At 43.8% G+C, this 25340-nt stretch overlaps 1 protein-coding gene and 1 long non-coding RNA gene across 8 annotated transcripts in view; one reads left to right on the top strand and one right to left on the bottom strand.

Annotated features, from left to right (window-relative positions):
- LOC309350485 overlaps nucleotides 1–25340 on the bottom strand; it is a 737064-nt gene that overhangs the window by 587225 nt on the left and 124499 nt on the right. The window lies entirely within an intron of this gene.
- Nucleotides 1–25340, top strand: part of GRID2 (glutamate ionotropic receptor delta type subunit 2) — an 833811-nt gene that overhangs the window by 713361 nt on the left and 95110 nt on the right. For all 7 annotated transcript variants that reach the window (XR_014160291.1, XR_014160292.1, XR_014160293.1 and 4 more), the window contains exon 14: nucleotides 22708–22874. Coding sequence is in view for 4 of the 7 variants with exons in the window: in XM_081876717.1 (XP_081732843.1) it covers nucleotides 22708–22874 (167 nt within the window). In the remaining 3 variants the exon portion in view is untranslated. The remainder of the gene's footprint in view (nucleotides 1–22707; nucleotides 22875–25340) is intronic.

Raw genomic sequence — 25340 nt, 5'->3', positions numbered from 1 at the left:
GCTGGCACCTGAACACTAGACTGAGCAGATCATGGCCACAGTCTAACAACAACAACAACAACACGTTACTTATACCCCACCCATCTGTCTGGGGTGAGATGCCATGCATTTCTATCTAAAGTATACTAGCATTTTAAAATTTGCATGTATGCATCTAAAGTAGACCATGCAAATTTCATGCAAATCTGTGTGCTCTTTCTGTCCTCTTTTTTGTTGGCGCACAGCTGGCTACTCTAAACATAGCTGTCAGAACTAGTGGAGGGGGGAGTCTGCTGCATCATAACAGCCCCTGAGACACCCTCCAAGGGATCATGGGATTGTGCCTTAAATTAGTTAATTGAAATCAACAAGACTTAAGTTAATCACAATTAACCTTTCACGCTGATTTCAATGAAACCTAATTCTGAATAACTTAGCCTGGATCCACCCCTCTGTTGTTGTTATATTCATTCTTTGCTGTGCCTTTTGACATTCATCTGTTCCAAATTCCCTTGACCCCATTACATGCCTCTATATAGGGTACAGGTGTACAGTGGCCCAGTTTACAGATTTTGGATTTTTACCTCAGTCATACTGCTGTTAAAAAATCCTTTTCCCAACTGAAGAGGGGGAAGAGGAATCATTATGTGCTTGAATAATACTGCAGTGCATTTAACTCGGTATACAAAATATTTAGCCAGTAGGAAAACTGTGAATTACTGTCAAGTGAAATAAAGCTCTTGGATTCTGCAATAAAAGAAGCTTGTCTTTGTCTCTCAAACCCACGACATTAATATTCAGACTTCTATGCAGATACAACAAACTACAGCAGAATTGTTTAGCCCTGGGCTTTTCTTTCCCTGCTTTTTCTTATTTTTATTTTATTTATTTGCTGTCGGATTATACTTTGGCTCTGTTAGTTAACCTGCTTGCATTGACGGGAGAGGGCATCAGTTAAATAATACCACCAATGCTGCTCTAATACAGCTGCTCTGCTAAGGTGTCGCAAAATTGTCTCCCGTAGAGCTTAATTTGATGGATCTCTGTTTTGTTTTTTGTTGTTTTTCCAATGCTAATGTAACAATGGAATGGTGTGATGGAAATTGTAACAAAACTATACATATGAGAACATATTGACTCTCAAAAGGCCAAAGACATTGGGGCAGCCTTCCCCAACCTGGTGCCCTCCATATGTTTTACACTACAACTCCCATTATCCCTGACTCTTGACCAAACTTGTTGGAGCTGATGGAAGTTGTAATCCACAACATCAGGTTTACAGTGTTAAACAAAATCATCACCAAGAAGTTGGATTGTACTTGTTGGCATCTGTCTGTCTTAAGAGACAATGGAGTGCTCCTCCAGGGGTGAATTCAAACCACTGAAGAATGACAGCATCTGCTATGGCTGCAGACACTGGGAACTCGTAACTGCTGCTTCCCATGTTGTTTTTGCCACATTAGGAGCACCAAAGTGACCTCTCCGGAGTGCAAGTCTGGGCAGTGTGTATGGAGGTCCTGGGCTGTGCAGATGACAAGACCCCCCTCTGGCATGGACCCACTTAGTTTGTTACCCATACTCAAGCCATTACCTCACCAAGAAGCTGGCCCCTGACTATTCCAGCAATTGAATCCTTATCAGATCCAGGAATTAGAAGAGACTCAGGCATGCAGCCTAACCACACACACCCCAACTCACAACAGTATATTTGCAAGCTTTTATGTATTACAAAGAAACATATTTTTTAAAGGCCATTTCTATTGTTAGACAGCAAAAGAGCTTTGATAAACACACTGTGAAAAGACTTGGGTTGTGACCCATTTGCAAATTATCTACTCCTATCCAGTCTGGGATTTTAAGGAGCAAGGACCGTTGAACAACTCTGGGTTGAATGACTGTGGGTGGATTTTCTTCAGCTGCTTTGTAGCAGATAGTTAACCTGCTTTCAGAATAATACCTGAGCCTGACTCACCCATGAAAGCTTGATAGCAATGGCAGGGACGATGCCTAATCCCCTGTCAGCTTTCCCAGTAGTCACATTTAGTATCTTACAACCTGTCAACACATCAGGGGGTGTCTTGGAAAAGCTGATGCCTAAAAGCCTTGTTGCAAATAGTGTTCAGTTTGTTATCAACCAGCTAGAAGAATAGCCAGCTTGTGTATGTGGTGGTGGTGGTGGGGGAGTTATAATCCTCACTGTTTATTTTATTTTTTACATCTAGAGTATTCTTTTGGAAGAAAATACTTTCAAATCCTCTACATAATCTTGTTGGTCTCTAGTAATTTTCAACCTAACCGGCAATGCTGTCTTATTTCTTTCCATATTTTATCATTTGCAAAATATGTATATTGCTCCTTCAAATGAAATTCTAACTAAATTGTAAAAGTTAAATAAGTTTGCAGATATCTTTTTTATTATTATTTTGCATATCTGCCTGGCTGCATCAAAAGGAGCAGTGAGAGAGCTAGGCGAAGCTTCCTTCAGCAGCCAGATGCTATTAAAAATATTATTTCCCTCTTCTCTTCTCTTCCTGCCCCTTTCCCCTTTTGTATCATGCCTTGTAAACCATTAGCAACATAGAAAGCTGCCATACATATCAAATCATTGTTCCATCTAACTTAGTACAGTGGTACCTCGGGTTACAGACGCTTCAGGTTACAGACGCTTCAGGTTACAGATTCTGCTAACCCAGAAATAGTACCTATAGTACCTCGGGTTAAAATCTTTGCTTCAGGATGAGAACAGAAATCGCATGCTGGCGGCGTGGCGGCAGCGGGAGGCCCCATTAGCTAAAGTGGTACCTCAGGTTAAGAACAGTTTCAGGTTAAGAACGGACCTCCAGAATGAATTAAGTTAAGAGCCAGTGTGGCGTAGTGGTTAAGAGTGGTAGACTCGTAATCTGGTGAACCGGGTTCGCATCTCCGCTCCTCCACATGCAGCTGCTGGGTGACCTTGGGCCAGTCACACTTCTTTGAAGTCTCTTAGCCCCACTCACCTCACAGAGTGTTTGTTGTGGGGGGAGGAAGGGAAAAGAGACTGTTAGCCGCTTTGAGACTCCTTCGGGTAGTGATAAAGCGGGATATCAAATCCAAACTCCTCTTCTTCTTCTTCTTCTTAAGTTCTTAACCTGAGGTACCACTGTATTGTCTAGACTGGCTGGCAGTGGCTCTCCAAGGTTTCAAGCAGGATTCTCTCTCAGCCGAACTTGACTATGCTGGTGACTGAACCTGGGACTTTTTGCATGCAAAACAAATGCTGTACTAAACTACAGTCTTTAGCCCACTTCAAACTAATGTGAGTCACCTTGAGTGACATTTAGAGGATGGAGAGATGCTCTATTCAGACATTCAAGCAACCAGGGAAGCAGGAGTGTGCATCCTGCATGCACCAGCCAAATTCCACCCACCCACCCTTTAAGTGGGAAGGTCTGAAGTGAGTTTCTAAGTATGTTTGGATGGATGCACCTTGAAGATTCTGCCTATAATCAGGATCCTGATTGCACAGAGGCTTCAAGCTGAATTAGTCCAAAAGCACTTAGAAGCTCCCTTCAGAGCATCCCTCACAAAGATGTCCTGTGGAGATGGGGTGTTTGAGGGCAAGGTTTGTACACACAACCCCACTCCAGGAGCTCATTTTGAATGTCAGAAGAGAAAGGGAGGGAGGGAGGGAGGGAGGGAGGGATGGATCTGGACAGACAGGAGGTTACTGACCACTGTTTCATTCCCCTTTGGTTGCTGCTTCAGCTCCTCAGAATGTTTTTCATTTTTCTTCCTTGCTTTTACTGTCTTTGGCCTCTTCTGCCCTCACTGCCTTTTCACCTTGTTGACTGTAAAGGCCCATGTAGTTTGCTCATCACAGGGGTAGCTTTGGAGTGCTGTCTTCGTAAATCCCACAGAGTCACCAAAATCAAAGAGATTAAATGGCACTGAGAGCCAAAGAGGTCAAGGACTGTGAGGACCTAAAGAACAGGAATGGTGCAGATAAAAACAGCATTTTAGTGATGTAACTATTGGTGTGAGTTTAGGGGGTCAGTCTCAATGAAACCCTGGGCCCTTTCCTAAAACTTGTGATCCTGTATCTGCAAAGGTAGGATGTAGAAGAGGAAGTCTGCCAAACAAGGGAATGGCTTGGGTACCACAATTTAGCATATGAAAAGTACCACAATGTAGCATATGAAAAGAAGGTGCTCTTTTCCATAGAAATGAATGGGTGAGCCTTTCCCCCACCCCCCTCACATGTCTGGTACTCAGGAGAACAATAGCTTTTTCTTGTTTGAGAGAGCTGGAAGGTAGAGACAGAAACATGTCTTGCTGTGTGCTGGATCCCTGTGACTAATGGAGGAGCGATACTTGGGGGTGGTGGGTAATGCTGTTATCCCTTCCATCCTTTGCTTAGGTTGTATATAAGTGTAAATAAAACCATATATCTTAAAGCGCCACAGACTTTCCTGGCTTCCTTTCCAAGGAAACTGAGCTATGCATAGGAACAGGCACCACTGGAATTTCTCAACACTTGGAGTTTGGGGTGGCGCATAAGAATATACTTGTGACATCTGTTCAGCATCAGTGCATGCTATGAGAACAGTGTTTTTCAACAAACATGAAATGTGGCTTGTTGTTCTGACTCTCCTCTAGACATCCATATTCAAGTGTTTGGCATCTTTCAGAATTCGATCATGAAGTGTTGAGCCATTTTTTCTCCTCTCATCACTTCCATCATAGTAAATGAATGTTAATAGCAATTATGGATGTGAATGTGATAACTTGAAATTTTACTATGTGGTGGCTGTATCGGAAGAGCACCACATTATGCTAAAACAATAGGTGAAAGCATCATTTTATTATGATGTTCAAAAGTGATTGCAGAAAATGGGTTTTTCCACTTCTAATGAGTGAGGTCTGTTGTCACAAGAGATAGTTTCGAAGTGTTTTATGAACAGTGAACGCCTTTGTTATTTGTATGTTGGAAAATAGCCCTGCGGTGCAAAGAGTTATCAGAGTGATGAAAATATCCCTATGAACAGAAAACAAAACTACTGTATTCACATTCACCCAGAGGAAAAAGGCACACTTAAATATAGGGAGAAATGAAAGGGATATATTGGTGTCTTTTGCGACTGCAAAATTAGGGCATGTGCTATCTAAAGGTGGGCCAGTTTTAAAAATACCACTTCCACCCCCTTGAATTTGAGATGCTGCCAAATGGCAAGAGAGATGGGAGGGGAGAAGAGCACTCCCAAGGCTACTGCCGCGTGCAGCCATTTAATGACGGTGCAGTTTTATGCGATGATGTCAGGGGCACCGCTGACATTCCCGCTAGGATGACCTTAATGAGAAAAGAAGCATATTTCAGTAAAAGCTTGTTGGGTGAGTGGCAATAACAGCATACATTCCAGGAATGGTGCCAGCTTTAGAAAGGTTATGTTTTTGCTTTAGAAATTCAGGAACGGCTATTTAAAAATGTAAGCGATACTGTATGTACATTTCCACAATACCCCAATGGATTGCAGAGATTTTCTGACTTTTTTAAAAAACAACAACACACAAATCCCAGTACTAAAAGGCTAACAAATAAAGGCCAAACATGACATGATGAAACACACATTACCTGAGGATGTAAGTTTGTTGTGGGTTTGGGGTTACTGTTAATAGGACACATGGGAGCCCAGTTTTCTTCATCCCGTGGTGTATGCAGAAGGGCAGTTGACCATTTCCTCTTGATGAAATTCTCACCCTGCCACAGCTACCATTAATCCTGCATGTGGTGGGGGCCAAGAAAGCCCACATTTGTGCCGGTGGAAGTTTTGCTTATGGGGCTAATCACTGTTCCAAGAGGGGAATTCACAGAGGAAATGGCAGGGGAGGAAAGGGTTAATCTCCCTTTGTGGTTAATCTCCCTTTGTGGTTAAAGGATTAATCTCCCAGTGTGGTGTAGTGGTTAAGAGCGGTAGTCTCGTAATCTAGGGAACCGGGTTCGCGTCTCCGCTCCTCCACATGCAGCTGCTGGGTGACCTTGGGCCAGTCACACTTCTTTGAAGTCTCTCAGCCCCACTCACCTCACAGAGTGTTTGTTGTGGGGGAGGAAGGGAAAGGAGAATGTTAGCCACTTTGAGACTCCTGAAGGGGAGTGAAAGGCGGGATATCAAATCCAAACTCTTCTTCTTCTTCTTCTTCTTCTTCTTCTTCTTCTTCTCCTCCTCCTCCTCCACCACCACCCCTTCCATGTGCACCATATTCCTTAAGAAAATCAAGGACTCCTGTGTCTACTATTAACAGTACAGAGAAAAACAAAGGCGACTGCATTTAGCAGCGCGTTTAGTGCTTGCCAAGGTTTGCCAAGAGCTATGCAAGGGCAACATGATCCAACACAGAGTTAAGGGACTTGACAATACAAGCTGCAGTTCTGCAGCTGTAGCTAACTACCGTAAATCTAACCTTATGAGCTGCATGGGTGGAAGAGATCTTTGGAACCATATGCAAATCTCTCTGCTGGGCTACCTAGAGGCAGAAAACATAACAAAACCCTCCCGCAGGGAATCAATTTGCCATTGTACACCGGCTAGGCATTTATTAGTCTGTTTGTCTCAGACTAGCCCCACCCCCTACAAAATTTTGATTTGGGCATTATAGTAAAGAGAGGAAAGGGTGGATATTATGTCAAACAGTTTGGCAGTGACAAGTGCATCAGAAAGGATGCAACTGTCTGCTTTGATGTGCAGCCCCTTGCTGGAAAATGATGCCTTACAGTGCAATCCTGTGCATATATCTACTGAATAGAAGGCAGGGTCGGCCCATGACATTCTGCTGCATGAAGGCCTTCTCTGCAGTGGCACCCCAGTTATGAAATGCTCTTGCTTGAAAAGTGCAAGTGGTGCCAACACTGATGACATTTGGGAACCAAGTTAAAACCCACTTGTTTGCACCCTGTTCTTTCCAGGCTGCCAGTACTAGTTTCTGCTGTTGTACCGAGTTTGTTAGCTACCTAAGATGTTGTAGGGTTGATCATGCAGTTGATTCTTCTGTTGATCTTAGGTTTATTTTTATCTCTTTTGCTGTCTGGGGTTGCTTTAATTGAGTTAATTGTAGCCTGCCCGGAGATTGTACAATAAAGAGCAGAATAAAAATACTACACATAAACAAATAAATAGACACAAACCAGCAAATGCGGCCCTACCTACTCCCCACCACCACTCTTAGTGCACCCACCTGCTGGTTCTGCGTGTGATCCTGCTCCTTCTACAGCTTTTGTCACAGTGGTGGCAGTGTGAATGTTGCTGCAAGGGACATCTTGCCCTCAAACTCCTCACTTGAAGGAAGGACCCTCCCTGTGGCATAGGGTCCTTGGAGCAAAGCACTGGGATGACAGGCAAGATGATATAATGATATAATATTAATATTAATAATAATAATAATAATAATAATAATAATAATAATAATAATAAATAATGTATTATTTATACCCCACCCATCTGGCTGGGCTTCCCCAGCCACTCTGGGACGCTTCCAACAAAATATTAAAATATAGTACAGTGGTACCTCAGGTTAAGTACTTAATTCATTCTGGAGGTCCGTTCTTAACCTGAAACTGTTCTTAACCTGAAGCACCACTTTAGCTAATGGGGCCTCCTGCTGCTGCTGCACCGCCGGAGCCCGATTTCTGTTCTTATCCTGAAGCAAAGTTCTTAACCTGAAGCACTATTTCTGGGTTAGCGGAGTGTGTAACCTGAAGCGTATGTAACCTGAGGTACCACTGTAATGCATCAAACATTAAAATCTTCCCTAAATAGGGCTGCCTTCAGGTGTCTTCTAAAAGTCTGGTAGTTGTTCTCTTTGACATCTGGTGGGAGGGCGTTCCACAGGTTGGGTGCCACTACCGAGAAGGCCCTCTGCCTGGTTCCCTGTAACTTGGCTTCTCACAGTGAGGGAACCGCCAGAAGGTCCTCGGCGCTGGACCTCAGTGTCCGGGTAGAACGATCGGGGAGGAGACGCTCCTTCAGATATACTGGACCAAGGCTGTTTAGCTCCATAGTGCCTTAGGAGCGATGCCATCCACTTTCCTGCAACTGCAAAATCATCAACATCATTGAATCAAGGAATTAATAGAGTTGAACAATTCTTACTGTCAGAAAATTCTTCCTGATGTTTAGTTGGAATCTCCTTTCCTTGTACTTTAAAGGAGCGACAGAAAGCAAGCTTGCTCCATCTTCCATGTGACAGCCCTTCAGATATTTGAAGAGAGCTATTTTACCACTTCTCAGTCTTCTCCTCAGGCTAAGCATCATCACAACAACAGCAGCAATAACAGAACACTTTTGTTCAACTTTGAACAGTTTTGTTAAACTTTGCCACAGTGACAAAGCAGCAGCAGTGCTCCCTGGCAGCAGCCATTGGCAGGCGTGCCTAGGTCCCACACTCTCTTAGGGTGGGCAGGCAGATAGCAGCTGCAAGGGATGGACTGGTCCATGAGTTTTCAGGCAGCCCTGTAGCTGGCCACACGATGGCAGCATGCAGGTAGAAGAACATCACCTGTCATTCCTGCCAATCTGCCACCTGAGCCAAAGAGCTCACATTGGCTTGTGGAAGAGCCAATCCTTATGGAGGATAAGGCCATCAATTGCTACTAGTCACAATAGCTATCTCTACCCCCCACTGTGGGAGACATTATGTCTATGAAGTGCAAGAGTGGAGATTGTTGTGCTCAAGCTCTGCTTGTGGGTGTCCCATGAGCATATGTGTGGCCATTGTGAGGACATTGTGAGGACAGAGGGGCCTCTGGCCTGATCCAGCAAGACTTTTCTTTTACTTTTCTTTTGTTCTTATGTGCCAATGAATTCAATGGGACTTCCTCAAGTGTGTGCTTATAGTGTTGCAACCTTCCTATTGAGAAGCATGGTGCTGCATCTTCACATAGCCTTCTTCATTCCAATTCACTGCATGAAGCAATAATTTCATGCCACAATATGGGCCGTTTAAATCGAGAATTCTGCCATTGATAAACATGTCCTAACAGAAATTTCTGCCAGGGATGATAGAAGCCATTTTATTTCCATGACCACTTGAGCTATCATTTGAAAGTAGGTTTCGCTGAGATGCTCTTTAGAAGCACTGCTGAACCACAGCAGTAATGAAATTTAATGCTGAGTTACTAGTGAAGAAGTGTGAAAGCTACTGTGGTCCATTTCTGCCATAAATCTGCTGCTAAATGCTAAGCCCCACCACCCCACCAGACAGAAGTGTCATCATATTGCGCTTACATTACAAGAGTGTAGCTAAGGAACAGAAATATGCTTTTTGTGACTGGGTAGCATAATTGCTGAACTGGAGAACAGAAGTTACATGCCTCTGATACCAGTTCCTGTAAAGTACAGGAAGGGAGAGTGCTGTTGCTCTCCTGTCCAGCTTGTAGGCTTCCCACAGGCATCTGGTCAGCCATTGTGAGAACAGACTGTTGGACTGCCTGGGTCATTGGCCTAATCCAGCAGGCCCCTCTTCTGTTCTTAAGTTAGAGGATGCTTTTGCAATTGCTCAGATAGTCATACTGTCTTCCTAATTCAACCAGAAGTTCTATACTAGTTGGTTATATTATGAGTTTGTGGCTGCCAGGTCCCCCTAAATTCCTGGGTCCAGTAGCTGTTAGAATTTAATCGAGGTTTGGGGAGTTAAACAGTATGACAGACTCCTAATCCCTGGACTCAGCTTCCTGTATTCAGGAAACTGCCTGGGAGATGAGCCATTTTTTAAAAAAGGAATGTGATGGCCCATTAAGAACTCCTAGGAGATGGGACTTTGTGCCAGATGGTAAGTGGGTGGGGCTTCTCCTCCAGCTTCTACAGTGTTAGCTAGAAGACAAAACTAGAGTTCACTTCCCTCCAGACTGGAGAGAGGGTCAGGTTTGGCAACCCTAGTGAGGTGTTACTTCCTTCTGATTGTATGTGACCTTTTTCCCCTGCACATTTAGCTCCCTGGCCCAGAGTTCCCTTGTTAAAAGTAGTATTTCTTTTAAGGCTGATGAGTAATGCCAATGTTCACTCCAGTTTTCATTTTGGCTATGTATGTATGGGAGGACACTGAGTAACAGTGTTGAACAGGATGTCCTTGTGACTGCTTTTAGAGGCAGCCCTGTTGCCATTCATTTTAAGTTGATGAAAAAATTGAAGGCACATTGAAGGGACAATGGAACCATAAGCCTTTGAGAAACAGCAGGTCTAAATGCAAGGATTCTGGTATGTTGTCACTTGACCTTGTTTATTAAACAGTTGTATTAAATTTATTTGGACCATGATCCATACACACACACGCCTAGAGATCAATAGAGGTCTTCCCTCTGTTTGACCAGTCTTTTAAAGCATGGAGTAACTTGCAAACCATGACTCAACAGAAGAGAAGGTGGGGCAGATTACTAAGTAGGAGTAAACTATTCCCCCCCCCCTTGTAAGTAAAGGCCAGTCTGCAGTTATCAGCATGTGCATGGCTGATGATGGGGAGGGAAAGCGGGCTCCTAAACCATCCTGTGGAATGTGGTCTCAACATATTTAATACTTTTACTAAAGAAATTGCAATAGATGGCATGGCTTTCTCCTTCAAAAATGTGGTGGCTTTATAAATCAATTTCCTTCTAATAGTTGATATATAGTGGGGGGAATGTCTGAAAAAGTGTGTCTGAGAGTATCTTATCTGGGCTGCAATCACACTTTATTTCCTTCACAGCCTGCAGAAGAAGGAGGTCGAGATTAACATCAGGCCTTTCTCAGCTTGATGCCAAAGCCTTGGTGGGAGGGAATAGTTTATTGCTTCTTCAGCTTCCACTTTCCTACTACGGGATGGTTGATTGGTGTATGTAAGTTCCTCCCTATCCCCCCAGGAATGCTTTTTAATCAAAGCAAACATACTGTGTGTATTCTATGGAGTATAGCATGGAGTGGCACATAAATAACTGGCAATATATCAAGAAGACTACAAAATACAATGCGTCCATAATACAAGCAACAGATAAGCCTCTGTATAATACAAAGCCTCTGTACTGCTACCAAGGGGCTTTGGCCTGGACATAAATTAGTGGGCCTGGGCTGTTCACGACTGTGTCCATAAGATGGAATGTCTTTGCAGTTGTATTTGTAAGTATGTTGTACACATGAATAAAAATAATGCACAGCACCACAGTTTTGTCATATACACACAGTCTCTCATACTTATATGAGGCCAGGAGCCAGATTGCTAGTGGGAAGCTATGTGTTGCTTGTGTGGGGAAAGCCCCCTCCACAGTACCTCATTGCACCAGTGGGAGTGGGAAGGATTCTGTTAAGATACAGGAAACAGGGCAGGTTCTAGGCCAGAAGCACTGGCTGTATAAGCAGGATGTGAGCTAAGAGCTTTCCTTATGTATATGCAACAGTAACTGGACTCCTGCTGCCTCACTTACTTACTTGTGGGGCTTTAGAGGGCTCTGATCTCCTTTGGAGAAGGTGCTATTGCTGGTATCCAGTTCTAGAGCAGCGCTGATTGAAGGGAGGCCTCAGGCTGCCAAATGGTTCAGGACCCATTGTCAACTCCGCCTTTGAGGTGTGGAGATAACTGTGAAGGATCCTGAGATGATGTGTATGTGGGGTCCCCCAGTGTCAGTCTCGGTGGGTATGGTGTATTGAGTATGGCACCCACAATCTGCAGGTTAGACTAACGTAATGTAAATTATTCTTGGTAACATCTGATATCTGAGTTTCCAGGACAAGTGAGGGGAACCTCAGGACCAGAGGCGTCAAATGTGGCCTTCCGGGCTTTTCTGTCTAGCTCTTGAAAGTCTCCCAGACCACATTCCTCATTGGTCCTGCTTTGCTCTCCAATAGTTTTTGCCTGGCTGGAATTCTGTCCTTGAACCCAAATCATGTTCTTGCTTGTCTGGATAGAGAAGGATGTGTTGAGTGTGCGCAGAAACCAGCCTACTGTACAAAGGTTAAACATTTGCATTCAGTGCTCCACCCACTTTTGCTTCCAGCCCCACCCACCACAGCCTTTGGAACTTTACCCAGGAAAAAGGAGACCCTGAGGCTGAAAGGTTTTCCTACCTTCATCTAGGATCACAGCTGAAATGCCAAAAGATTTCTGTGAGAGTGAATGTGCCCCATAAAGGAAAACAGAACTTGTTGAACAGTTCCACCTCCTTCTGAACATGCCACACTACCCTCCATTGCTTACATCTGTTCCAGTTTCTGTTTCCCAAATCAAACAAGTTCATTGGGATGGAAGTCATAGAACTGAGCAGAGTAGCAAGCCTTCTCCCAACTGAAATCAAGTGTCAGCAGGTAGGATGGCATTATACCTTCACATGCACCAAAAAGGGAATTGGACCATAAGAATTTTTACGCATGGCCTTTCTTCTTGAGTGAGCTGTAAAGCAAAACTGGGGACCTGTTGGGACATAAAATATGGCAAAACATATATAAGAACAAATAAAAGCGCTTACAGAAAAGATGTATGGCACAGCCTGCCAAAATGAAGAACATAGATCACATAATGGATATAAAATGTGTCACATGGTGTAATAAACATCTGCTTGGATATAAATTTTGCCAGGTTTGATAGATAAAGCATGCTGAAATTGGTATAGAGCAGGCGTCATGTAACTGATGGCATAATACAATACATTCTGATCCCAACATCCATCACTAAGGGTATGTTTGATAGAAGAAGGCTCAATTCCAGGAAGCCATATTATCTATTGTTGAGATACTTGTTTTGCCTCTGGTTTACAGCCAGAGATAGAAACAGACATTCCAACGCAGCATCATAACGACTGGTTTTGAGATATCTCCATACAGACACCGTGATACCAAAGGCCTCACAAAGCTACCAGATTTAAGCCAGTGTGCACTGAAAAGGACAGGACAGAGGAAGCTGCCTTATACCATGCCAGACCCTGGGTCCACCTAGCCACATGGACTGGCTGTGGATCACCAAGGTTTCAGGCAGGGGACTATCCTAGCCTTGACTGGAGAAGCCAGGAATTGAACTTGGTATCTTTTGCATGCAAAGCAGATGCTCGGTCAGTGATCCACAGCCTTTTTGTCAATAGATACTTTCTAGGAGCAGGGTCTGGGAGATGCTTACTGAACTGGGGAACAGGTCTTGGCCTGTACAGGTGACATCTGGTTCCCAACGAGTTATTTCAGTCAAGCCCTATTGCTACCTCTTCTGTAATTTCACAACAATACCATATTATAGTTATTGAGTGCTCTGGCCATAGGAAGAGGTCACACAATGTGCTAGGAACATAGGAAGCTGCCTTTTACCATGTCAGATCCATTGGTCCATCTAACTCAATATTGTCTTCACTGACCAGCAGTGGCTCTCTAAGGTTTAAGACAGAGGACATTCACAGCCTTACCTGAAGGTGCCAAGAATTAAACCAGGGACTTTTGCATGCAAAGCGGATCTGCAGGTAAGCCTGGGAATGCCCTTTGCCTGAAACCCTGGAGAGTCTGAATGTCACAGGTTTAATCTCTGGTCTCTCCAGTTGAAAGGATCAGGCAGCAGGCAGTCAGAAAGTCCTTTGTCTGAGAGCTTGGAGAGCTACTGCCAGGTAGAGCAGACAATATTTACTGAGCTAGATGGACAAATAGTTGAAGTGGTCTCATTTGGAAGGAACAGCCTAGCTCCATCACTGGCTAACAGTGATGGCTGGAGGAGGAGGCTGGACCTTAACCTCCTTACAAGAATATGCATGTGTGGAATGTTTATCAAAATTCTATTTCCGTGAGGTTTGGGAGCTTTTTTTTATTTAGTGCATTTAAAAGAAAACACACGAGCCACTCAGTTACAGAGAGATATAGAGGGGCATAAATCTAATAAACAGAATAAACAAAATGTTAAGCTCTAGTGTAGAAGCCATCAGAATTTCCTCTGAAATTGCAACCCACTGCCCTGATGGCTTGAGTCCTCCTTCTGAAGGCCAGAAAAACAGGCAGCAGGAGTGACCAGTGAGGAGGCACCACTGGCTTCCTATCAGCAGTGTTGCTGCATGTACTGAGAAGAGGGAGGCAGTGGGAAGTCCCCCCCACACACACCTGGTAAGCACAGCAATGCCACTGCTGGAAGACCAGGTGTGCAATGACATCCTTGCCTACCAGCCACTGCTGAAAGGCAGTCAAACTGCCTGAGGTTTGAATAGCTCTGGGAAACTTCTGAAGGCCACAAGTACTTCTGGACACTAAACTGAAACTAAACAAGAGTTTGCAGCTCATTCATCACTGTTTAGGGGAAATGCCATATCTCAGGCCTTGCATGCAGAAGGTGAGACCACGAGACTTGCTATGTAGCTAAACATTCTGTATGTGCTGTATTAGAATCATAGAATAGAATCATAGAATCATAGAGTTGGAAGAGACCACAAGGGCCATCGAGTCCAACCCCCTGCCAAGCAGGAAACACCATCAGAGCACTCCTGACATATGGTTGTCAAGTCTCTGCTTAGGGTCCCAGTTTAAGTCCCCAGCATCTCCTGTTAGGGTTGGGTGGAGGGTGTCTCCTGCCTGAAACCCTGGAGAGCCACTGCCAATCATTGTAGACCACACTGAGCTAGATAGACCAATGGTTTGGCTCAGTATAAGGAAGCTCCTTTAATGTTCCTACAGAAAAACATTAAAACTGAACTAAGATGTTTTGGTTTTTTTAAAATGGAAACGAGGCTCTAGCTTAAAGGGAAAAAAGTTCTGGCAATTCACAACTGCACAAATCAAGTTTGCCCCATTGCTCTTCTGTTCATGCCCCCAGCAGCTTTGAAGAGTTCCTTTGAAGGGACTGGGAGTGAGTCTCAAGACTTAAGAGGAGAGCGATCTATGTGGGGAAAGCAAGTTGACACATGGGGCTGCTTTCAAGGAAGAAAAAAGGATCTGTACAGGATTTCGAAACTCTTTTGAAGTACCCTCAGATAACGCTGAAGATGTCAGACCAGGGAGGTCGATGCAATCTTGGGTTATTTGTTTAATGGAATCTTAACATCTAAATCAGCAATGGCCACAGTCCAGTACAAAGTTATGTATCTATAAACTCATTGAATTCAAAAGACATAAGAATGTCTAATTCTGTGCTAGATTGTGTCCAGTTACTTTGGTGCAAACCTGGCAGTGTTTACATCAGTTAAGGCTCCCCCTCCCCATAGCAAATAGGGATTTTCCTCAGCTAGATAAAGGCTAAATTTCCATCTCCACATCAGCTTTTATACCATCATCATTTTGTAGTAACTGGTAATTATGAAGTTAAATATTGTCTCTTGATGTTATTGTCTCTTAGTTGGAACTAAGACTTCTTGTGGTTACTTTCATTTCCTATGTAGTTAAATAAATTGCACCACAAGTCTCTGTTGGTTTCTCATCCAGACGAAAGTCTAATCCTGTAAAAACCGCCTTGGGAGCTTTTCAGCTCTGTATGGAACAGCAGGCTACATATAACTACCACAGATGGTACTCAATGCTAGTCCTATTCAGAGTAGACCCATTAGCATTCATGGAGATCATAGAACTGTAGAGTTCGAAGTGACCATGAGGGTCATCTAGTCCAACCCCCTGCAATGCGCTAATTTTTTGCCCAACGTGCGCTCAAACCCATGACCCTCAGATTAAGAGTCTCTTGCTCTACTGACTGAGCTACCCTAGCAGGATAGCAAACTTTGGTTAATTAATTTCAATGGGTCTAATCTGAGTATGATTTAGTTGAAGACTATACCATAAATCTATTTGCATATAGACATTCAGCACATTCACTGTTGACCTTATGCATCTGATGAAGAAGTGTGCTTTTTGCCAAAGAAAGCTCATGCCACAGGGCTTGCTGCTGCTGCTGCATCCAACTAACACAACTACTGTTCTAGAATGTGTTCCTGATTTCTTTCTGGAATGCTTAGAAAAGGGAGGGGGTGCTGCATACAAATGTTTCATGGCTGGAAGCTGCTGACATCTAGAATGAGGTAAGTAAAACTGACACATAAAGACCTGATCAGAGACAAACTCCAGCACTGGGTAAAGCTGGTGTTTGTATGGAGGGAGAGCATTTTCTCTCTCTCTCCGGCATTCACTCATGTGCCTGCCTGGCCTGCAGCTGTGAGCCAAGGTAAAAGAGTATGTCATTCTATATTTCTGCCTGCAAAATGTATCTCTCTGATCTGCCTGTCTAATCTAACAGCATCCCTGAAGCACCAACGCTCTTCTTAACAGCAGTAAACGGTGTTGCAAAACACAAAGTGGTGGAATAGGAGGGCTGTGTCTTTTTTCTTCATGGAACAGTTTAAAGCTATGAAAAACCTCTGTTTCATGTACCTGCGATGAATAAACAGAGTGGCCCTTAGTTCATCCAAGTGAATAGCTTGGAATCATGGAGGGTAAGGCTAGGCACGATGGCTATGTTGTGCCTCCATGGTAGGTGGCAGCAATGCTTCTGAATACCAGTTGCTGAAAATTGCAGGAGGGGAGAGTGCTGTTGTGCTCGGGTCCTACTTGAGTTTTTCCCACAGGCATCAGGTTGGCCACCGTGAGAATAGGATGCTGGACTAGGTGGGCCATTGGCCTGATCCAGCAGGGTCTTCTTGTGTTCTTAAGAAGGGGCAGAGCTCCATCATAATGACCACACACCCATGTACACCCCACGTCTTTAGCGTCTGCATGGGCTGGGTGTCGGGACTACCTTCTTCGACTTTCTGATCACAGGAGCGCAGGAACAGCAGAGCACAGCATTCCTCTGGAACAGGTCCTGGTGCAGTGGACTCACAGTTGCTATTGTGAAAAGCACCTCAAAAGCAGCAGAGTAACGGAAACAAAACTGTGGAGGTTTTGTTGCATACCTAATTTCCCCCCCTACTGATTAAACAAATAAAAGAACATAACAAACATGTACGAGAGAGTCAGCTCTCTCATACTGCCATCCTGTCTCTAGAAAAGAAAACAGGCACAATGCTAGGGACGGAAGTCTGGAAGAGTGGTTTCCGCCCCCTCCTTTCTCTGAGACAGAAAGTAAAACAAACATGATCTGGTGATCTTTGCAATGGGAGAGATGAAAATACTGACACATAGATCACATGTTTTGCAAGCAGAGTAGTCCCAGGTTTAGTTCCAGTGTCAAAAGGTCTCAAGCAGCAAGCCTGGGAAACAGCCTTTTTGACAATCCTGCTGGTAAAAGCAGGTAATGCCAGGCTTCAGCACTGGGCTAGCTGGTCAGACTCAGTATCATGCAGCTCTATGCATTCATATCCTTGGCAGGTTGACTATTAAACCCATGATTCCAAGCTGTTTATTCTGTTGAACTAAGCTTTATGAATGGGTAAAAATGGAACAGTATCACACAGCACATCTGAACCTCTAAGTGCTGGGAATTGGCTTGGACTGTTGACCACCTGAGGGAACAGTGACAGAAGCTAGTGAAAAAACCATAGGAATGTTATCAGCACTTCTAAAATAAACTCATGCCAAGTCTTATATAAGCTTATATAGTTGGATTTTGGAATTGATTTACAGTCATACCGCATGTTACGTTAGCTTCATGATATGTTTTTTCAGGTTGTGTCCCACGGTGACCCGGAAGTACCGGAAAGGGTTACTTCCGGGTTTTCGCTGCTTGCACATCTGCACAAGTGCCAAATCGCACTGCGCACCTGCGCAGATATGGCACTTCAGGTTGCGGGCTTTTCATGTTACAAACGGGCCTCTGGAACGGATCCCATTCGCAACCAGAGGTACCACTGTATTTGTTTGACTTATTTTATTGTAATGGGCAGGTAAGCAAATGTATAAATAAATAGTCATGCATTTCATGCTCCCCAGATCTAGTGCAGAGCCTTTGTTCTTGGAGCAGCTCCAGCAGAAGTCTGGCATGGGGAATCTGTGGCCTCCAGATGGTGGTGACATTCCCTGTCAGCATGGCCAATGGTCAGCAATGATGGGAAGTGTTCAACAACATCTAGAGAACCACAGATTCCCTGCTCTAAGTAGAATCAGCCTGGCTCTGTGTGTAGCAGCTATGTTTCTTAAGTGTAGGGGAGTCCTAGAACATGTCATTGACACTCATTGTGGACCTGCTGATGTATCACTAGTGACGTGCTTAGACATTTCCGTGGGATGCAAATAATGCAAAATAGATCCCATTATAATGGCAACTCCTGCCGAGTTGTCTGAGACAAACAACAACAATGGGGAGTCAATTAATTTGGCTAGATAATCACTGTACTGTCTTCACTTATGTCCAGTGAACTGGAAAAGCAGAGATGGCCTTTATGAACTCGTGCACACACTGGTTGGGTTTGTGATACGGAATGGGAGATTTTCATCATATTCTCAGACTTTCCATTCCACCCTCCACCCCCACCCCCGTTTTTGCAGCCTCTCCCTGGTGGTAGATGTGTTAATGCTAGCAAAGTGTGGTGGAGAGACAAAGGGTATGGTTTGTAGTGCTAATGCTTTCCATCCTGATTGACTACAAAGTCATATTCCTGCTGAATGACAATATGCTTCCTTCATGCCGATCTCGCTTTGCTGCTCCTGTGTGTTCGGGAGGTAGCATGTGCTCCACATTCCAATTTGCTGCCACCCTGAAATGCCATTATCTCCACATGAAATGGCAATATAATGATGTGGAAATGTAGAATTCAGGAATACAAATCTGCCATGAGCAGTGAGTGATATTAGAATGATTGAGTTCCATCTTTAGCAGGTTTCCTTTTCACATGCAGTTGCTGGCTCATACAATAACAGGGCTGACTAAAAGGGAACTTAAAGTTCATCTACTCCAGCCCATTTTACTGAGACCCAGTTATAAAAATGCTATAGGTAGCAAGAATAATCTGGATTTCATTCAGTTGAATATATTTCGTTCAGATATATCCGCAGTATAATTTAACAAAACTTGATCACAGACTTGGAATTTAAACTCTTTGCTTCCCAGTCTTCTATGTGTGGCTACTCAAGGCTGCCTTGTCCCTCCATGACATCAGAGCAACCAGGCCAATAGCAATATCTCAATGATGGGCAGGGAACCTGGGGCCCACCAGATGCTGTTAGACTCCCAACTCCCACCAGCCCCAGCTAGCATGGCCAATGGTCAGAGATCCTTGGAGTTGTAAGTTCATCAGCATAGAGGGGTTTGGGGAGTTAGAAGTATATTAATTTGCTAGCTGAAGTCTGGGCAATGGTTTTTACCAGTAGACAAGGATAGGTATAAAGAACAGCTTCAGGCATTGGTTAGCAACAGCCAGTGTTTCCAATAGAATGGTTTTCATCAGCTGCAGGTCCAGTTGCCCCTTTCATCATAGTTTCAGTCTCAACAATGTACATTTAGTGGTACCTCGGGTTAAGTACTTAATTCGTTCTGGAGGTCTGTTCTTAACCTGAAACTGTTCTTAACCTGAAGCACCACTTTAGCTAATGGGGCCTGCTGCTGCTGCCGCGCCACCAGAGCACGATTTCTGTACTCATCCTGAAGCAAAGTTCTTAACCTGAAGCATTATTTCTGGGCTAGCGGAGTCTGTAACCTGAAGCGTATGTAACCCGAGGTACCACTGTACACTGTTGCTGTTTTTTAAAAAAATGGCCAGTATGATTGAGTCCATAATACTACAAAGTATTTGCACCATGCTCTTGCTAAAAATACTTGGAGCACTCATACACTGCATCCCAATAATTCTTGTCATAATCCTTTAAGATAGGCCAGCTCTGTTGTCTGCCCATTGGTTTGAGGATAAGAGGCAATAATTTGCATAAGGCCAAAAATGAGGTGACATTGGAACCATGGGCTGCTAGCTCATGGTTCCTGTTCGATTCTGAATTGCCATGCTAGAGATCAAAGCCAACAGTTGTGGGGAAACCAGGTGAGAAAAAAGGACAGAGGCTGCGTCTAAATCCTTTGTCCAGGACAGCAAAGTATAAGACCGCCATCTTCCAAAATCCATAAACAGTTATTGACTGATTGACTGTATTTCTAGTCCACACTTTTCACTAAGGAGCCCAGGGTAGCATAGAACATGGTCAAAAGGATAATCAACTAGCAGTCTCGTACCAAGCATTGCTTAGGAATTCTAAGCAACCAAAAAAGCAGTGCAATTTTGAAAGGTTCTATATGCTTCCAAATGGTGTCCGGTTGTATCCAAACATAGGTGAAAACCTGCTACTTGATCTCATAAACGGAAATGCAAAATTTGGTTATGATAGCTTCAGAGGTGTCTGAAAGCATAGTGTCAGGGAACTGACATCGGAGCGAGAGGTGGAGGCAAGGCTCCCGAGCGATGCAGGAGAGGGGACCAGCAGGGGGGAAGGAATTCAGCGCAACACCAGTAGAGAAGGGAGGGAGATGGAGGATTCGGAGAGGGGTCTCCAAGACTCTTCGCCCGAGACTAGTGAGAGAGCACGGGCACGCCTCTGCCCACTCCTTCCTTGTGCAGAAGAGTCCCGCGCAGGGAGAGTAGGTGGAGACTTGGCGTCAAACAACTTCTATGCTGGAAGAGGTTCAAGAAACGCCCACTGACGGATTCTGCAAGCGACTGAATGGCCACGCAGTGAGGGGCTGTCAGCTGAGGCATGGTTAGCCAGGCAATCTAGCCAAAAGTAACGGCAACTTACGCACAAGTAACCCCTTATAACCATTACACATAGAAAATGGACAAACCGCTTTCCAAAATACAATACAAACATTTTAAAACAAAATAATATCTAAAATTTCTCTCAGAAACATTTATTCAGCTCTAAATGGCCATGCAGAAAGTACAGTTTCTCTCCAGGCTTGCTTTGTTTACTTAAGAAAAGATGTGTTGCTCTTGGAGGTGGGGTGGAGAGTAACACATCCCAAACAAAAGTGTCTCCTGTGTGTTACATCTTAGAAATGAGGAACTGGTCTGAAGAAGCACTTCAGTAACTCCTGTATGTAAACAGATTTTGCAAATATCATCTATATCGTCAAGCATGATACTGTATAATGATACCATGTGATTTATTATTCTATTTAGTCCGTGTATGAGTACTTCCCCCCCCCCCATTCCCTTTTGGTTTGCCTGGCCCCAGACAGCCTGTTTTGTATTGTTTCTTTTATACTTAGCTGTTAGATATTTATTCCATGTTGACTTTGTACATTTAATGAGCTTGTTTCCTTTGGAGACAGTGTAATTGGTTGGAGGTATTGAGGAGAAAGTGCTGTGTGGGACTAGGGAGAGAAAGAAACATGACTTCTCCAGGCAGCCAGAGAACAGGCGGTGTGTAGAAAATCAAGCTGGTGCTCTCGATGCTTGACTGACTGGTGGAATCACTTAATGGAAGAGCAGAACTTATATGTACGCCGCTGGGGAATAGCAGGTACAGGGAGAATGTGGGGAGATGGTACAGAGTTGACAATCAGCTCATTTCTCATTCTTCCATTGCTTTTCAATAGGAATTTTCATTTTTAAGGGCAGAACTAAGGACACAGAGCTCCTACCAAAATTGGAAGTTCTGTGTGAGGTTGGCCTCTACCCCTGCATAGCTCAGAGCATCTGTTCTGCATGCAGAAGGTCTCTGGTTCAATCCTCAGCATCCCCCGGCAGAGCTGGGGAAATGCTCCTATCTGAAACCCTGGGGATCCACTGGCAGTCAGTACAGCCAATACAGAACTAGATGGACTAATGGTCTTACTTGGTATCAGGCAGATTCTCCCATCATGTCTAGAGTGTGATAAATCTTGTGCTTGGGTATCATTGTGATGCATGCTTTCCCAGGCTTGTCAGTGAAACCCACAATTGGAGGCCCTAAACAGAAGGCATAATAAATCATACCCTCCGACATGCCGCAGAGGAAAATCGGGATGCATGCCTTTCAGGGCTCTTGCAGGACCATAGTCCCCCCCCCCCCCCGCCCAGCACAGGCATCTTTGGGGACCATGCTCTTGCAGGAGCCAAAACAGGACATCCCAGGATCCAACCAGAAGCCGAGATGGCTTCTGTAAATCTGGAATATCCTGCTCAAAGCAGGACAGCTGAGTGGTATGCTAAATGACTTGGGGCCCAAGTATTTAAAGAAACACTAGCTTTCCCAGATCCTTAAATCAGAGGTTGAGTCCCTTCTCATTGTCCCACCACTGGGAAAATACATTGGGTGGTGAAGCCTTCTCAGTGGTGTCCTGGTTGTGGAATTCCCTCTCCCTTCACATATGTCTATTGCTGATATTTTTGGGGCAAAAAACCTACTTGTTTGCCTCTTCATTTATGGGATGTAAGCTGCCATTGCAATTGGGAGCTGAAAATTGTTGTTTTTTACCATGTTATCACCCACCTTGGAATCATTTGATGATGGACTGGCTAAATATATGTATTTAATAATAAATAAGTACTGGAAGCTAAATCCAAGGACCTATGACAATAGTAGTGTTTCTTAATATTGCCCCAATCCATGGTTTGAAGGCACAAAGTGCAGCTACCTTGCTGAAGCAGATTTAGATCTGGTCAGTGCCTGGATGGGAGACCTCTTCTGTGGAATCCCTACATGCATAATCTTGAGTTCCATCATGGAAAAAAGGTGGGGTGTAAATTAGGCAAATAAATAAATATGCTTCTGTATTGCAGGGAGCTTCTGACAAGGGTATCTATTCATCTTTTTTTACACTGAAAATGGTGGTGGAGAATATCTACCCTCACTCAGCATGATCAGCTTTCAGAGGGTATAATTTTTACCTCTTCTTGGAGCACTAGAAGTGAAATTTCAGCATTTGCTTTCCTTTTTCTTCTCCCCCAACCAGGTCAAATATGGAAACTATGCCTTTGTGTGGGATGCAGCAGTTTTGGAATATGTTGCTCTGAATGATCCAGATTGTTCCTTCTACACTATTGGAAACACTATTGCAGACCGAGGCTATGGAATTGCCCTTCAACATGGGAGCCCTTACAGAGATGTATTCTCACAAAGGTAAATTTTGTGTGTGGGTGGAACCTGTGATACGCCCATCTTCTTCTTTTTACTGGGAGAAAAGACATGAGGCTAGGCATGGAATTGTGTGTTGTCATGTGTGGCTTTATTTCAGGAGTTTCTGTAAAAAGTGAGGGGAGGGGAGACAGAAGCAGTGCGATTACATTAGAACTGGGGCTGCATTGCAGAGGTCAAGAACCCTGAAGCTGGCTGATATTACACATCTGGGAAGCAGATCATGACAGCTGCATATAGTCATATTCAGAGACAGGGTTCCTTTTCCTTTTTTCTAGAATGAAATAATTTGTTTTAAGTCATTCTGGTCCAGACTTAGTAGTTGATGTCATCCAGTATGCTTTCTAATACAGCAAATGCTTTAGAGATGATGTGGATCATATTCTGTCCTACCAGTTTGTTTGTTTTTTAAAAAGTAATAACCTACCTGGGTGTTTGAAGAAAACAGAAGAAGTAGCTCAGCTAAATAACATCCACTTTGGAATAATGTGGAGGGACCAACAAATTAAGTAAATGGTGGAGAGTGGGCCACACAAGACTCACTTCAAATTCCAGATATAACTTCCCTGGAGAAAGTAAAGGGGTGTTTTTTTGGGGGGTGGCGGCAGCAGGGAGTCTTCTGATGATCTCTACAGCAACAGTCAGTGTAGGGCATACATCTGCAATTGAAGATGCACATGAATATTGGCAACAGGACTTCCTTCCGTAGAGAGGTTGTATTTCACTTTGGGAACCCATTGGAGAAAGCATAGACCCAAGGGGCATAAATGCAATACTGAACTCACTGTTGGTCACGTCTAGTTTTATGGGTCTCTTCAGAAAGAAGACACTCACCATCTTCATTAACTTCTTGCATTTATAAATTTAGCAAGCCAGATTTTTGAATGCAGTTCTGCTCTTGTCCATTTTCACAGCTTAGCACTAAGCTACAGAATAGATTTGTAGCTGTCGTATATACTTAGATGTTGTCTACTACTGGAGGTGTCTTATAATCTCATTGTAATAGCAGGCAAAAAAAATGTGGATAAAGTAATACTCCATCTGAAATACACAATGCATTGTTTTCATAGAAATCTGATCATGTTCACTCTATGGTCAAGGAGGTGCCAGGTTTGAGCCTCCGTCCCTCCTGGCAAGGTGTTACTTGCTGCACCCCCTTTTGGTGGGTTTGCCCTACCCCCATCTGTGGCTCTTTGAACATGGGCAACCAGGTGGCAGCTCATCCTGGAAAGCTGACCATTCTGTTAACTTCCCACAATGGCTTGGCACAATACTCCATTGGCTTCTCTAGAGCTCAGTGGCAAATTTCTCATGGCAGGCAGCTTCCCAAACCCAGCTGCCATCAGAGGAAGTGGGCAGGCAAGAATGCCAAAGCAGGCATCAGCACCAGTGGACCCTGGCAGGTGCATGAAGGTATCAGGTGGTGCCTGTGGTCAGGGTTCAGAATTGCCATGCCTGTGCTTTGGTATTAGGTTATATTTTTTAGACCTTCTGCTTCTTCTTAAGGTATGCATTCTCTGAAGAACTTCCAGGTGCATTTCAAAGGCTCTGAGAGGCCCCCTAACTTCACATTGTCCAAGTGAATCTCATTCAAATTTGTGGAGCTACAAATACTATGTTCTGACAGAATCACTGGTCCTATTTTCCCCCGTCATGTTTGGAAATACCTTTATATTTTAATATGGCTTTTTCCATATCCACACAAAACTGTTGCTAAATGTAAGCGCAGTGTGGAGGAATAAATGGGCTATCCCAACCACTGAAGTAAGCTTGAGTAAAGTTCTGACTGAAGAGTTCTGCTATTATAGCCCTGCTTTCTCTTGTCCTTGTCTTGTTGGGTTTTGGGTTTACAACATCCAGCAGAATTATATATTTGCTTTGCTGAGTTTTCTTTTGCACTGCCTTCATAATGGTTGTGCCTCATTATGTCAAAATGAATATGCCTCATTCTGGCTACTGCCTCTATTTGTATTCACTCTTCTGTGTGCATTCGTCAGAGCTTTGTGCAGCTCTGTCAGACAGCTAGGCAAGAAATAATCAGCACTTCAGCTGTAAGCATCATTCATAGGGTTTGATTTAAATTACGCCTTGCAGAAATGCTTGTGTGCTTGCTCATGAGTCTTTCTGAACAATGGTTATTTTGACTGTGAAGTTTTTAAAGTTTTCATTTAATCCACAGTGGCTCAGTTCACACATCCTGACAAAACATGGTTTGGTGGGATGTCTGAATTGACAAAGTGCAGTTTAAGATTGGCTTGCAAACCAGAATCAGAAACTGTGATGTGGTAGTGGAAGTATAGAAGCAGTTCCATGCCATGATTATACATTTTGGAAACTCAAATCATGGTTTGGGTTACAATAAACAATAATATTATGCAAGCCATGGTTTGTCATTGTTTCTGAACTGAGCCGTTCATAAAGATGAGCATTGGGTAATGAATGGAAAATAGA

This window comes from Podarcis erhardii, assembly GCF_964252035.2.
Source record: "Podarcis erhardii genome assembly, chromosome: 9".
Classification (NCBI taxonomy): domain Eukaryota; kingdom Metazoa; phylum Chordata; class Lepidosauria; order Squamata; family Lacertidae; genus Podarcis; species Podarcis erhardii.
This window is presented reverse-complemented; position numbering and strand designations above follow the sequence as displayed.